This window comes from Protopterus annectens, chromosome 2.part0 (assembly GCF_019279795.1).
Source record: "Protopterus annectens isolate FY-2018-M chromosome 2.part0, PAN1.0, whole genome shotgun sequence".
NCBI lineage: Eukaryota > Metazoa > Chordata > Ceratodontiformes > Protopteridae > Protopterus > Protopterus annectens.
In genome coordinates this window covers 18593554-18610291 of record NC_056728.1, presented here as the reverse complement: position 1 = coordinate 18610291, position 16738 = coordinate 18593554, and the positions used below count along the sequence as shown (strand labels likewise).

The 16738-nt window shown below is 43.3% G+C and overlaps 1 protein-coding gene across 1 annotated transcript in view; it reads right to left on the bottom strand.

Moving 5' to 3' along the window:
* Positions 1-16738, bottom strand: part of LOC122792928 (FAST kinase domain-containing protein 2, mitochondrial-like) — a gene marked incomplete at its 5' end in the record, with an annotated part of 340938 nt that overhangs the window by 141659 nt on the left and 182541 nt on the right. The window contains 1 exon segment of the mRNA XM_044060500.1: positions 16008-16226. Coding sequence (XP_043916435.1) covers positions 16008-16226 — 219 coding nt within the window.

Genomic DNA, 16738 nt, shown 5'->3' with positions numbered 1-16738 from the left:
ACTAGAAAATAGAAATCAAAGTCTAAACCAACTGTACCAGAAGGAATGGATATAGTAACAGAGATAAAACACCTGGAAATGTGATCTTTAGAAAATGGTAAGAGCAAATTACATGGGGTAAAATGGGAATTGTGGGAACAATACATGCAGAATAATGTTTTGGAGGACGAATGAGGTTTAAGAGGGCAGGATTGGAATGAGCTCTGTAATGTTTGAATGACAATGACTGGATAGATTATAAGTGATGTATAATGTTTGTAACTAAAAATATGTCAATATGGTTTGTTTTCATTTATATAAAAATGCACGATTGCCTGTGTCACAAGTGACAATTTAATAAAGATGTTTCTAGCTTTAAAAAAAACCCTATCACCCCCAGCGTCAGATGAAGACGGGACAGGTGAGAATGGATGAGGTCCCTTGTATTGTGCGAGAAGGTCCACCTGATGAAGCAACTTGTGTTGACTGCCACTGCCAAAGTGAGAAAAAAGGGGGAGCCAGTGATGTCTGGGCCAAAAGGAAATCACTAGAAAGGCTTTGGGGGAGTCTTGCCTGATCTTGTGCAAGACCTTTGGAAGCAGATGAAGGAAAGGGAAGGCACATAGCAGCATCCACTTTCAAGGAAACAACAGGGCGTCCACTTTCCAAATCAGAGCACTTTGGCTCTGGAACACAATAGTAGTAGTTCTCTGTTCAAAGAGGATTCAAAAAGATCTACCTGAGGAGTATCTCAGTGATTGACAATGTTCAGGAATACATCCCTGTGAAGCATCCATTCATGAGGTTGTGTACTGGCCCTGCTCAAAACAGTAGTCTGCCACTTGACTGTGCTCAAAGGGTACGTAAACTGAATGAAGAGTCACTTGACACTGGATGACCAGATTCCAGACTAGAAGAGCTACTCTGCAAAGATGTGATCTTTTACCCCCTTCCTTGTTGACTTGGCAAACCACATCACAGTGGTGTTGTCTGTGAAAATTTTTAGGTGCCCAGGATGAAACAGGGAATGAAAAGCCTGAAGAGCTAGAAGCAGGGCATTCACCTCCTTTATGCTGAAGTGGACTGACCTCTGATGCAGAAGCCAGAGACCCTGAATCTTGAGAGAGCTGAGGAAGATCCCCATCCTCTGTCTAAGGGGTCTGTAAAGAGCTCGAGCCACGGCTGGAGCTTGGAAAGGCAGCCCCAGGTATAGAGTGAGTTGGTGAACCCACCTGAAACTAGAGCTTGAGACAAGGAAAGAAGGGAACTGGGAAGACCAGGGGTGGCAATGTTGAAGCCACACCGACCTGAGGTACCACTGTAGCTTTCTCTTCTGAAGCCTAGCCAGAGGAAGCATGGGAATGGTGAAAGCCATAAACCTGAAGGCCCTGAGAAAGTTCCTGCTTGTTACAAACTCCAGAGGAAGAAGAGACTAGGAAAAAGGCAATATGAGACAGGCCTTGGGGGTAGACAGGGATGCCAGAATGGGGATAGTCTGGTCATGCAACCAAGGAAAATGTGATCCTGAGAAGGGGACAAAGCTGATTTTTGAAAGCTTATGGTGAACCCCAGACTCTGTAGCAGGAAAATAGTAAAGTGTAGATCGTGAAGTAGAGCCTCAGGGGAGGAAGCTTGAATGAGCAGATCGTCCAAAGATCTAAATTCCTCTCATCCTGCAGAAAACGACAGCAGTGAGGCATTTGGTGAAGACCCTTGGGGCAGCAGAAAGGCCGAAGGGCAAAGCAGAGAACTGAAAATGCAAGGAAGAAACAGAGAAACGTAAAAATTTCCTGAAAAGAGGATGGATGTGGATATGAAGGTAGGCATCACTAAGATCCAAAGAAACCAGAAATGTCTGGGGAAGAAAAGAAAATAAGGTTTGAAGAGACAGCACCTGAATGGAAGGAATCTTGAGAAAGGTATTCGGCTGGGAAAGGTCCAGAACAGGCCTCCAAGTGCCCTCCTTCCATGGAACCAGAAACATTTTGCAGTAAAAAAAAAACACTCCCTATCTGGGCTGTGGGTATGACTTGAATGGTGCCTGGACCAAAAGGGAATAAAACACCTTTGGGGAAAAAAAGGAAGTTTTTCTTGAGGAGGTTTAGGAATGCCCAAAAAGGAGGAACAGATTTCCAAATCATGAAATAACCCTGATGGTTGACAGACAGAACCTGAGAGTCTGCTGTGATTCTCAACCAGTTTGGAAGGGAAGGGAGAGATGAAAAGATAAAGGGACCCAGCCAAGGGAATGAGGAAACAAACTGTCAAATAGAACCCAGCTTGCCCTGAATGGTAGATTTCTGGGAAGTAGGAATTTGAGTAGACTTAGCAGGAGGCATACGTGTAGAATCTTTTTTACCCTTGGGCAGAGGACGAGACTGCCTGCAAATAAAAGCAGAATCTGAAGGATAACTTCACTGAAAGTTTGGAACAGGAGAAATAAAAATATGATTCAACTTCTGTGAGGTCTTGCCCTTATCCTGGACAGACTTAAAAAGTTAAGCAGCAGCAGCAAAATTATTTTTTATTATCCAAAGAAGCATCCAAGAATTTGGCCTTAATGTCATCAGGCAAGGCCTGATGATGAAGCCATGGGTAATGCCTCATGACATAACCAAATGTAGAAGCCCTGGAGGAAGAAGCAACAGCATCATAACTGCACTTAAGAGAATGGCAGGTAACTTGACAGGTGGAACCCAACAAGGAAAAGGCAGAAGTCTTCCCCTCAGATTCAGGGAGATCTGAGATTACCCTAGAAACCTGAAAAAGGCACGCCAAAACATACTTGGTCATAAAAGTCTGGTAGTTAATGGCCCTAACAGATAAGGTGGCTGCAGTATAAACCTTTGTGCCTAGCCCACAGGGAGAGGATCACCATGGAGCTCATAAACAAAGACATTGGGGACCTACAGACACTAGATCCTACCCAGTTCGGCTTTGTCAAGGGCAGATCCTGCCTTTTGAACCTGGTTGACTTCTTTGAAACAGTCACCAAAGCCATAGATGAAGGGAAGGTAGTCCACACAGCCTATCTGGACCTTGCAAAGGCATTTGACACAATACCCCACTCTGGCATCATAGATAAGCTATCCAGCTTAAATATAAACCCCTATGTCACAAGATGGGTCGCAAACTGGCTCAAAGACAGAACCCACAGAGTGAGAGTTGCTGGAGCCATGTCAGACTCGAAACCGGTCACAAGTGGCATCCCACAGGGTTCTGTAGTGGGACCACTCTTGTTCGGTATATACTTTTCCGAGGTACAGGCAAACGTGGGAGGACTATGGCTCACCAAGTTCGCAGACGACTGCAAACTGGGCGCCATAATCAACTCTCCAGCTGACACAAACATCCTTCAAAAAGGTCTCACAGAGACAGATAACTGGTGCCAGCACCATGGTTTAAAGCTAAATGCCAAAAATGTATAGTCATACCCTTTGGCAAAAACAATGTGCCCACAAATTACCACATAGGCGGAAACCCATTAAGTACAGAGAAAGTTATTAGGGACCTGGGGACCCAAGTTGATAGCAATCTCTCCTTTGAAAACCACATTGCCAAAGTGGTTAGAAAGACCTTCTACATAGCCCACCTCATCACGAAGGGTTTCACATCTAGATCAAGAGAGGTGATCGTGCCCCTTATTCATCCCTCATCAGGCCCATCATAGAATACAATGCCCCTTTTGGGATGTACCTTACCAGACACCTGCAGCAATTAGAAAGACCCAAAAAGTATCTCACCAAGAGGATTAAGGGTCTCAAACAGATGCCATATGCTGCTCGGTTAAAAAAACTCCAGCTCTACTCAGTTGCATACCGCCTACTTCGAGGCGATCTATGCCTGACATACAAAGCTATGTCAAATCCAGAATTAATGGACATGCTCCACTTCAGTAAATCTAAATCCCTTAGAGCCACACGCTCGAGGGACTTGAACTTCAGCACAGAAATAAATAGAACTTGCTGGAGGGACAGGTTCATAACCCAGAGGCTCCCTTCGCTCTGGAATAGAATTCCAGTTCATGTGAGGCAGAGCACCTCACTGAATCTCTTCAAGAAGAATCTCGATAAGTGGATGGGGGATCGTAGGTTTGTCCCAGGGATTACTCCTGTGTCACTATTAGACAGAGGCACAGTAAACTAAACCTTAAAAAGGGCACAGTATACTCAAATCAAGGGATGGCGTAAGCCATACAGAATCGGGCTAGGCTTATAATTGCCCCAGGGCAGATAGCCTAGTAGGAATCTATGAACCTATGAACCTATAGCCTCTCCATAGCCCTACTATCCTTGTCTGAGGGAAGCAGCCAGGTAGACGGCAAAAGCTTAGAGGGTCTGTCTGAAGACAGAAACACTACAGAATAATTAACAGAAAGGCATTTATACAAGAATTTACATTCAACAGGCACATTGTAAAATCTTGTCAGTTTTTTTGGGAGCTGAGGGCTGAGAATCAGAGGCCATAGAAGCTGCTGAGAGGGCAGTCATGACAGAAGGATCATGAGAAGATTTGGGAGACTCCATTTGAAGGAGCTCATAAAACGTCTTCTGGATACCAGACACTTGTGAGCAATCCCACTTAAAGAATTCCATCATATGGGTAACAGTGTCCCCAAAACAGAGTTCCTCAAAAGGAGAATCTGGACTAATAGAATCATCTTCCTCTAAACCATAATCCACGGGGAGAGGGATTTGTGAAGGGTAAGCTAAGAACTCTTCCCCAGAGTCCTGAACCTCATCAGCGGAATACAGTTCCCTAGGTCTTTTATGAGGACTGGAAGATCAGGCATGGGCAGGCACAGACACCCCTTGAGGAGTCTTTAAAGCCATTAAAGCATTAAACAACCCCTGAATAAAATTCTGCCATTCACAATGGGGATCCTTAACTGCAGGGGAAAGATGCTTGGTTTTCCGTTTCTTTTTCTGTGGGACATCCGCATGAAACACCCTAGGAGGACCAAACCCTTGACAACACTCAATAAGCACAACAGGGATTCTCCTCCCTCACTAAAATCTGCAGAACCCCATTGGTCCCTCAGACATAATCAGCCAAGGTTTCCCCCTCACCACCTGGAGTAGATGGTTGCAAAGCCTCCGAGGGCATGCAAGGAGAAGGGTCCACGATGGCTTCTGATAGGGTTATGACAGAAGAATCAAAAACAACCATTAAACGATCCTCTGGGCATTCAACAGCCTTGAGACTGAGCTGTCCTGGGGAGGCTGGGGAGCAGTCTTATCAGGCCTAAGTTTATTAGCCTTTTTCTTGGCAGAAGGCTGACCTCAGGATGTGAAGGCTCCACCATAACACCTTGGAGATGCTGGTTCTCTAGGTAAATAGAAAAGGATGAGAGACAACTACATAGGTTCTTAAGGAAAAATGCTTGTCAGATACAACACTGTATATGGTTGCAGGAAGCACACAAACAAAAGAGTCACTGGTCATGATGGTCTTTATAGGGAATCAGCCTCCCATACTGACATTTTCCCCTTTCTGGATGAGATGAAACAAATCAATATTAAAGAAATAGAAGATGAGGAGAAGTCCCACCAGGGCACTTATCTGAAAAACAGCTCAGTAACCAGCACAGAAACGTATAAAGACTGACATGCAATGATGGCTTTCAGACTGGCAAAAAAGAAGTTCTAAGTGTGTGTATCTGTACATCACCTTCATACCATACACCTTGCTCCGGGAGCATACTTGTGACATACAATGCCTGCAAATACTAAAGGCTTTGGTATACTGACCGGACATTGGGCTATCATTGGCAGGAGATCCCGTCTGTAAAGAATTCTGTAACATTGAGGTGGAAGGACATCCTGCTGCACTGAGACTGTCTGAGGATCAGTTTGGTTGGTTAGCGGACTGTTAAGAAGAAAATCTTTTCCATTTACTTAGATAAGATTTTTAGTGGTAGGTTTTCCACCTGGTTTAAGGCTGAAAGCTATCTCTGGACTAATGTTGTCTCACTTTGGGATCAGGGAAAATATCTAAACAATCTAACTGAGGTTTACTAGGAGTACCACTGGTTCCTCTTCCTGGAATAGAAAAATGAGGGAGAGGATTCTGTGGATAGAATGGAGCCGTTAGGATAATAATCACACTCTCTTCTATGGTTCATAGGTAGGTACTAGGCTATCGGCCCAAGGGCCTACGTAAGCCTAGCCAGCAAGGTTCCATAGCTTACGCCACCCAAGAAAGTTATTTTCCTGTGCCACAGTGGTCCAGCGGAGACACAGAAGTGACCCCTGGGGTGTATTTCCTATTTCCCATCCACTCATCAAGATTTTTCTTGAAGAGTGCTAATGAAGAACTTTGCTTGACATAGATGGGTAGCTTGTTCCAGAGTATAGGAAGTCTCTGGGACAGGAATCTATCCCTCCAGCATGTCCTGTTTATTGTGGTGACAAGGTTTAGGTCCCTACAGCGTGTAGCTTCCCCTGATACTCTGGGGATGAAATTAACTGGAGGAAAGGCATGAATCAGTCTCTTTTTCAAATGACTGACAAACATATTTGTGGCTCAGGTTTCCTGACATGGGTAGTTTTAACAGAATTTTTTCATGTGACAGTTTTGAAAAACTGCAAATAAATCTTTCTAGGGAGATCCTAGGCTCCACACAACATGCCAAAAGGATTTTCCAAACATGTTCCATTTGTGGGAATTTTCTGTGGTTTACTCAGATCATCTGTCCAGTTGTCATCTCACGGTATGTACACTTGCTTGTAGGAGAAGGTCATACTATAATGCTGTAATGCTATAGCTCTTCCCTTCACAGCTACGTATCGGATACAAGTGACTGCACTTACTTGTTCATATACCACATTCATGTGGTACTGCTTGTAACCACTGTAAACATGCTCATATTCTATGTAACTCTCAAGGCCTAGAGGGCACAGATGAGGTATTTCATGCTCACTGTTCTGGGATCTCAGTGTCCTAGTACTCTGATCAGAATCAAAGACATACCCAGATTCTTTAGCACTTTGTGTACCCACCAAAGAAACTATTTGCAGATGGCATGGATCACAGAGACATGTCCGCAGGATGAAGTTGCTGGATGCACACATTCCTAAGGAATCAATGTATTTTCTTCACAGGTTCATAGGTAGGTACTAGGCTATTGGCCCTGGCCTAAGGTACCCTGGTTTTCGCCACCCAGGAAAATGATTTTCCTGTGCCCCTGTCGAGCAGAGCCACAGAAGTGATCCCCGGGGTGAATTTCCTATTTCCCATCCAATCAAGATTTTTCTTGAAGAGTGCTGATGAGGAGCTTTGTTCGACATAGATAGGTAGTCTGTTCCAGAGTATGGGAAGTCTCTGGGGCAGGAATCTATCCCTCCAGCATTTTCTGTTTATTGTGGTGACAAGGTTTAGGTCCCTACAGCGTATAGCCCAGAAGGATTGGAATTTCTTTAAGTGGAGCATGTCCAACAACTCTGGGTTTGACATAGCTTTGTATGTTAGGCAGAGATCGCCTCCGAGTAGGCGATATGAAACGGTTTACAGCTGGAGTTTTTTGAGACGGTCTACGTAGGGCATCTGTCCGAGGCCAGTAATCCTCTTTGTGAGATATTCCTGTGGCCTCTCCAGCTGTTGTACTAAAAGGGGCGCTGTACTCTACAATGGGCCTAATGAGTGATGAGCAGAGGGGAACAATGACCTCTTTTTTTCTGGATGAGAAACCTTTTGTGATGAGGTGTGCCACGTAGAAGGATTTCCTGACCACTGTGGAGATGTGATTATCAAAGGAGAGACTACTGTCCACCTGTGTCCCAAGGTCTCTTACCATACTTTCGGTGTTAAGTAGACTACCACCTATGTGGTAGTTCATAGGTACAGAGTTTTTACCAAAGAGGATGACAATGCACTTTTTGGCATTGCGCTTCAGGCCATGGTTTTGACACCAGGCATCTGTCTCAGTGAGGCCCTTTTGTAGGATGTCCACATCGTTAGGAGTTTCGATTATGGCTCCCATTATGCAGTCATCTGCAAACTTTGTTAGCCTGTACTTCAGAGAAGTAGATACCAAACAGGAGAGGACCCAGGGCTGAACCCTGTGGTACTCCACTTGTCACTGGTCTGAAGTTGGATTTGGAGTCTGCTACTTTCACAGTGTGAGTTCTGTCCGTGAGCCAGTTGGCAACTCATCTTGTGACATAGGGATTTATACCTAGTTTAGTGAGTTTATCTTGGCAAAGTAATATCAGGGTAGCGGTTAACATGTACACTAGGGCTCTGAACACCTCTCTCGCAGTTAGGCTCTTCCTTTGGCATAACTTTGGAAAAAGGCATTTAGAAGGGATAATTTTTCTGGCGGTAGAAAGACTCTGCTCTGGCATATGTCTGGAACTGTCCCCAAGAGCAGCCTGGTTCTGAAGAGCAGCAAGCTTCATTTCTGGTAGTTGACTTGAGATCTCTAACTTTGATTGGCATGACAATAGGACACTTTGCTCCTTAATTAGCTACTCCTAGTAGGAAGCTTAGATCCTGGATCAGAGAGTCATCCATGTATGGGTAAAATGTGGACCCCCTCCACTAAGGCAAAAGTGAGCAAACAAGAGTATCCAGCATTTAATGAACACTATGAGAGCAGTGGAGTGCCTTAACAGCAGGAACGTGAAATGGAAATAGTATAGACCTGCCCATCACTTAAGAAACATCTTTTGCCCATGAAGGATGGAGATGTGGGTTGAAGATATTAATACCTAAAGTTATCACAAAATGTTATCATATGCTGAGGGTCTACAGATTAACTTGCCTAAACCTCAAAGACCTCCAAAACACAACATAGGCACAAAACACACTCAGCATATTAAGCCTACTTCCTTAGATAGCACAACGATTCCCAAAGCGACATATGCTGACCAATTAAGGCAGGCATCGACCCACTCAAACATTCTTGTTATAGGTGACTTATTAAAAGGCATACAGATGTGCCTTTTACCAGGTTGAGCAAGGAATGAGTGATGATTAGTTGTTTGTCTGGTGCCAGGATCCATCACATCATGCATGCACTCAAGTCCTTGCACAAGTACTAGTATGACTCTGTCACAGTTCTTGCCGGTGTCAATAACTTGAGGTGTACCACCATGGACTATATGAAGAGATACCTGATGGAGTTCTTAGACTAAGTGTCCAAGGCAGGTATGAATCTAGCATTGAGCAGTATTCTACCTTCTCCAAGGGTGATGCCACGACATGAGCAAAATGTAACTGACTTCTACAAATGGCTTAGCTCGAAACCAGGACACTGGCAGAAATCCACAGCTCTTACAGACTGTCCAGTTATATTTGCATACATATATAACTATTTCTTATACTTAATAAATGCTGTAGTAAAAGTCTCATTTCCTGTCTTCCAAACTGGAGAAACAAAACCTGACACATCACGAAGACCATCGTGGGAAGGAATCAATCTGTAGGACTTGTTCTGGATTAAATGAAAACAAATCAGAATATAGCGTGGGCATGTGGAGGCTCATACAACATTATCTATTAAAGCATGGGCAAAAATAGCCAACTTGATCAGATGGCAGCAGTTAGGGTGCTGACTGACATCTGTATGTCTTAACACAATGGGGTGCAAGACAAATCAGGCTGTATGAAAACTGAGAAGACTTTGCATTGACCAAGACAAAAATGCTACTTTCAATCACAGAAATCATGCAAAGGCTGTGGTATAGGGTTGCTTAGTATGGACAGAAACTTGATAGTGCTGCTTGCTAATCAACTTGATTGGGCAAATTCAAAGGGTAAATTCTCCTGATATGATTTGGCAAATGAATTTCATTAGACCTTTACCTACAGAAAAAAATATGTTTTGACAGCCACAAACACCTACTCCACAGCACTGCAAGTCATTCGGAGTGGGAGAGCTGACCAAGATGCAACACGAAATAGTCTGCATTCAGTTAAATCCAAACTTATGAAGTACCAGGAGAAATTGAGACTGACCAAGGTTATCATTACACAGGGCAACAAGTATACTAATGGGCCCAAGAGACTGTAATTAACTGGATACTAAATGTTCCCAGTCTTCTATAAGTTGAGAGTCTACATGAATGAACACATGGAATACTAAAAGACCTACAAAAGCTAACAATAAAATACAAATTAAAAGGATGGAAAAAAGTCTCATCACAAGCAGTCTTTAAATAACAGACCCCTTACTGGGACCACAACTTTCAAGTCTTCTAAACATACTCTCCAACAAAAACAGAAAGATTAGGACAGACAGACAAAGTCTTGTATAAGAACCCACAGGAAATCCAATAGTGACTAAGCAATTGAAAGTATTACTCACTGGAAAATACAACTTCAGTTAATGAGAGCACACAAAACATTCATTGTTCATAGGTTCATAGCCTAGTACTAATCTATGAACCTAACTGCCTTGTGGGCCAGTTTAAGCCTAGCCAATTACCCCATGTGAGTTTCAAACCTTGCAACTTGTGTCTGTAAGGTAAACACCTTAACCATTATGCCAACCTCTCTCCCACATATAGAGTGTGTTCAGTGCTGCTGTCCTTTACTCTGATGAAGTCTCTTACTATTGGGATGAAAGCACTCAATCAATCCCTTTATTTGGTTTTATGTACTAGAATTTACGTATTGTACTTTGTGCATCTTTTGATGTTTGTCTTTTTGGCTTTTCCCGGTTAGGGGTCGCCACAGTGGAACTCTGGTCCGCTAATGATTGGCAGTAGATTTTTATGGTGCCGAGTTGCCAGCCCGACGCCCAACCTTCAGCGAAGGCATGCCCATTCAAGCATGTCTTTCGGAGGCCACTCGATCGCGGGGAGGACATGCAGAATCCACACAGAAGGCACTCCAGTCAAGAATCGAACAGGAGAACCTCTTGCTGTGAGGCAACAACACTACCGCTGTACCACCGCGGCTGTAGATCTTTAATAAAACGTGGTTTTGGTGCACTCCTTGTGAACGTCTTTTTTCTCCTGGTACACAAAATGTACATCTCTTGGATTAAAGGAACTTGTGCAGTTGACACTTACTCCAAAACAACACCATGAATTAAGAACTTAGGTTTGAGTACTTCTCAGATCTCTCTTCACACAATTCGACAAGAGTCTGTAATTCCAGTAAAGAATGTGGTACAGTTGGGATAGAATTAACAATCGTTGAAATGCTCACTCAAGAACAGTACTTTTCATTTCATTGTTTCCTCACTTTCCATGAAGTGGAACAATTAAAGAGAACATCTACATTAGTTTGGGTGTGGGGGATTGCCCCCATAATGGGGAGCTTGGGCCTATCGGGAACTCTGGGATGTACCACCTGCAGGAAGCAAACTCAAAAACACAAATTTCTGAAGAGTTTGAGTGATGTCTAGGATCAACCTGCTATCTGTTGTACAGTAAACCCATGTGACCACATATTGTGGAGGTTGCAGTACATCAGAGGAGAAAGCATAACAGGAAAAATGGTCTTGAAAGTATGGGTCCTCTGTCCTGGAAAGATACCTCAACAGGAACATATTCTGGGGAGGTAATTGGGGATGCTTATCAGGTATGACTCTTAAAACTCATTGCCTTGCTACCTGTTATCCACTCAATTAAATGAGCAAATAGAAAAAGTAAGCAGAAGTGACAAAGGAAGAACCCTCTTCTGAAATAAATCCTACTAGTCTGGTTACTATTTTCCTGCTACATTTATTTACAAGCCTACAACCTATTGAAGTACTTGCCCTTCTTCTGAAGTAGGAGAAAAATCTAACCTAACTATGCAAAGATGATGTGGCCTACTTCTGAAGATGAAGCACGGGTCCAACTTGATTTGCAAAACAACAAAAACAGAACATGACCAGTCCTTCTCAAAAAGATGACTCATTGACTAGCAAATACAACGCAAACAAGATATTATAGTATCACAGGATGACAGGAGGTTACTAGGCTAATGGCCCTGGGGCCCTTACAAGCCTTGCCAAGAGTTTACCTCCAAAAAGAAAGATCAGTCAGCACCTGTGACCCCTGTCAATGAGGGATACAGGTGGAACCCCTGGGACAAATTTGTGTTTTCCCATCTACTCATCAAGGTTGCGCTTGAAGAGGGTCACCGAGGTACTCTGCTTGCCGTGTATGGGAAGTCAATTCCAGAGATGGGACAGCCTCTGGAAGACAAACCTGTCTCTCCAGCAGGTTTTGTTGATGTTGCATATTAGATTCAGGCCTTTCAAGCAGGTAAGGCGTGAGGGAGTTAGACTTATGGAAATGGAGCATCTCTAGTAGGGCACGGTCTTGTCTTGTAGGTGAGACACAGATCACCTCTGAGCAATCTGTACGATACAGAGTAGAGTGACAGTGATTTGAGCCTGCCCAAATAGGACAAGTTTTGGAGGCCATGGATTCTCTTTGTGAGGTATTTCTGTGGCCATCCTAGTTGGAGCAGGTGTTTGGAGAGGTACATACCAAATGGGGCATTATACTTCATTATTGGTCTAATGAGAGAGGAGTATAGAGGGTAATAACCTCCTTTTTTTGGGATGAAATCCCTTTACTTATGAGATGAAGCAAGTAAAAGGCCTTTCTGACCACTGCTGGTATATGATAGATGAATCTGAGATTATCATCAACCTGAGTACCCAGGTCTCTCACCACAGGCTGTGTGCTTAGGGGTTTGCCATTGATGTGGTAATCAGTAGGAGCCGTGTTTTTGCCGAATGGTATGATGATACTTTTTTTTTTTTGCGTTTAGCTTGAGGCTATGACTTTGGCACCAGTCATTAACTGCTGTGACACCCTTTTATAGTATGTTAACATCACTTGGGGAGTCAATGACAGCCCCCAACTTACAGTCATCCGCAAAACTGGTCAGGCACAGGCCTTTTGTCTTTACCTGGACCTCTGAGAGGTAAATGCCAAACAGTAGTTATCCCAGGACAGATCTCTGGGGAACTCCACTACTGATAGGTCTATCGGAGGTGGTGGCGGCTATTTTGACCTTGATGGTCCTGTCGGTCAGCCAGCTGGCCACCCACGTGATGAGATAGGGATTTACACCAAGTTGTGTTAGCTTCTCGATAATGCCAGAGTGAGACTGTGTCAAAGGCCCCGGACAAGTCAAGGTAAGCTGTATGTACAGACTTTTCCCCTCACCCAGGGCATTGATGACGGTCTCAAAGAAGTCAACCAGGTTCAACATGCAATATCTGCCCTTGACAAATCCGAACTGAGTGGGGTCAAGTGCTTGGAGATCGCCTATGTCCTTGTTTAGGAGATCCATAATAATACACTCCATGGCTTTACAGCTCAGACTAGTCAAGCTAATGTGGCAATAGTTTCTAGGGTCAGTAGTGGCATCACATTTGTGCATGGGGATGACAATGGCAGTTCTCCACTCTACTGTAACAAAGCCTGTACTTAGGCTGTGGTTGAAAAGGGTGCTCAATGGCGAAGCCAGTTCTTGCTGGACATGGTGCAGAAACAGCCTGGGATAATATCAGGCCCCAAAGAAGCTGTAATCTTTCCCTTGAATAGGGCCTTTAACACTTGATCTACAGAGATATGAGGTGCAGGACAAGTACAAGGGATGTCAAAAGGGCCTTTGGGAGGGGACAGGGGAGTGAAGTTTGAGATGAATCTATCTGCTAAGTAGGTTGGCCACGTCAACAGGATCAGTGTAAGTGATACTGTTAAGTACTAATTCGGAACAAACCTGGGCCTTGCCATGGAGGTTTCTGACACAAATGAAGAAGGTTTTGTGGTTTTCCTTTGTTTCAGAGGCTAGTTTTGATTCATAATGGGCTTTGGAGTTTTTCGCTAGTGATCTAATTTACTTGTTGAGGCTAATGAGAGAGTTTTTCCAATTTGGAATTTGTTCCTTTTTACCCTTGAACAACAGTTTCTTCCTTTTGTTGTAAAGCCAGCTGATTTAGGATGTTCAACAAACAGGTTTGTTTTTCCTTGAGAATCAGGTTTTAGTTCTGTTGGGTAGGGCTGAGTCCATGCAGTTGTACAGGTGCTTGTATACTGCACTGGCGTACTGTTCAGCATAGGTGTCTGCATCCTCTGAGGGGGGCGGTGGTGTGAAGCTGCTAATACCCTCCCTTAGGAGGCTGTGATCAGCTTTTGAGAAGTTTTTTAGCTGGATTATGGCTGGGGGAGGCTGGGTGGGATAGAAATTTCGAATGAGACAGTCCAATGAGCTGATCTCACCAGGGAGGAACATACTATGGGAGTGGTGCAGCGGTCACACATGTTGGTGAGAACCAGTCCAGAATGTTATCTCCCCTTGTGGTGGATGAGACAACCTGGTCTAGTGCTTTAGAACTGATGAAGTCAAGGAATCCTTGAGTGAGTGCATTAGAGCAGGAATAGTTCACCCAGTCTATGGTGGGGTAGTTGAAGTCACCAAGGAGCAGGGTGTTGGGGGATACCTTGATGGAATCAAGTAGATTCAGGTAAGAGGAGTGGGTATCCTGAGTCATTGAGGGGGGGTCTACAACTGGCTATAACTTGCATGGGTGTCTTGCCAACCGCCAGTTGCACCTAGAGTAGTTCTTGTGCATCATGCTGGAAAACCATTCAGGAGGTGTGCTTGTCCTTAATGAAGATAGAGACTCCACCACCCTTAGTCTTCCAGACCTCATTTTAGGGTTGGAATGTGTGGAAAGAGGTATAGCCAGGTAAGGCAAGGGTGCTCTCAGCAGCCCTGAACCAAGTTTCTGTGACTGCACAGACATTGGCATCTTCCAGTGCAAAGAGAGCCTCCAGTGAGTGCATTTTCAGGTTAAGGCTCCCAGCGTTAAGCAGCATGACCTTCAATTTGCTTTTTGACAGATCTTTTATGATGGAAAGGAATTTATCAACCAGTGCTTTCTGAATTCAGGGTCCAAAAAAATAAAACACTTAAACCTGGACTGGAAAAAAATAGTTATCCCTAGCTAAATTAACAGAGGTGACAAACAAAACAAGAAAAACAGCAATCAATGAGTTACTATGCCAAAAACATAAAATAATGGATTATAAAGAGGCAATAAACTCTGTCAAAAGATTTACAAAATTAGAAGTTTCATATAAAATGTGTTTTGAGACTATATACAAAGGTAAAGGCTCTGTACTAATCATTCTGAATCAAAGGGGGATGAAACATAGCATTTATTGCATTTTCTTATCTGACATAAAAAGTTAGATGGACATAACAGCACAGTAAATAATTAAAAAGGCTGCTCTTCTTTGCTTTATAGAGTTCAAAGAAGAGATTGTAGTCAAAAAGTAAAGAAAATAGTAATATCACAAAACCAGCTACATGATAACGAATAAGAGAAAGATGCTTTGTTACTTACTTTTATGGGAAACACATACCTGGCTGTGAATCGCAAAGAATGCAAAAAGTGATTTTATGTCTACAGAAGGTTGTTTTCCTTGTCTACCCACCCTTGATTTTAAAAGCTGAGAACCCTGAATTTGTGCACATGCTTCCAAATACACAGACTGTGACATTGTGTGTGTGTGTGTGTGTGTGTGTGTGTGTGTGTGTGTGTGTGTGTGTGTGTGTGTGTGTGTGTGTGTGTGTGTGTGTGTGTGTGTGTGCAGGTAGGTAGATAAGAAGAATACCAACCCAACACATAACACATGCGGTTGAAATGTACCTGTCCCATAGAATACATATAAAATGTATGAAAAAATGCATACTCCATGAACTGTCACGTAAGGGGGTTGTTCCAAAATATGACCACCTGTATCAAGAGATTTGAAGGGGGGACAGGTAACACCAATCAAATAATTTGTTCAAGTGCAGGAATCCCAGCCCACTAAAAGTGTGATGATTCACAAAGGCAAAGTCTGCCTCCCTCACAAAGGAGAGAGGCACTGCCCCTGACCTATGTCTACATATCACCAGCTTGCTTGAGTGTGCACGGCAGCTGGAAACAAAGGGATCAAGATGTGAGGAAAGATTTCAACAACAGTGTTTAGTGTGATGCCTGCAGTTTAATTTTGGTGAAGGATAGCTATACAATCCTGAATGGATTTCCAGTTTATATCTTTGTGGATTTAAATACAGACCTACGTAATAATCCATTGGCAACTGCACTGCAGGCTGGAATAGACCATCATCTCCCAGAATGCTTTGTAATGCTTGCTGGACTGTTGGGTTGACAGTGATGCTGCTTGAAGTGGGAATGGTAACAGGCGGGTTGATTGGCTTGGCAAATGACAAATTGTCCAGTTCCAAACAAACGTTGATATTGTGCAACATCCTCACAATCATATCATGAAAGTTATCTGTAAAAAGTAATCAATGGTTAAAACTCATCAGCCTTGGAATAACCAACACTATATACTAACACTACATTACATGCATGTCCCCTCCCCAAATAAAATTTTGAGGTTTCAATACAAAGTACAAGTAACATGCCATCACATTAATATGTAGTACAGATTCTGAAGTATGGTTCTGTGGCTGTTCAATAACAGTCCAGTGGGCTTGTAATACATCACATGAACATGGCTGTCTCTTGCCTGCAAAGATTCAGTACATCCATCCATTCTGCAATTGTAAACACTTCAGTGGTTATGTCTTGAATCAATGAAAATCCCATTAAATACAATCAGAGTCCATCTGCAGATGGGACATGAACCCTGATTTATTTACTTCTTGACTGATATTTGATTTTACTTATTCTTCTAGAAATCTGGTTTTGTATCACATTCAAAAAGACTAGACGTTGAAATAAGTCTGTAAGGACCCCTAGTAAGAAGGTAAATTTTCAGCATTAAAGGTCTTGGAGAAAGGG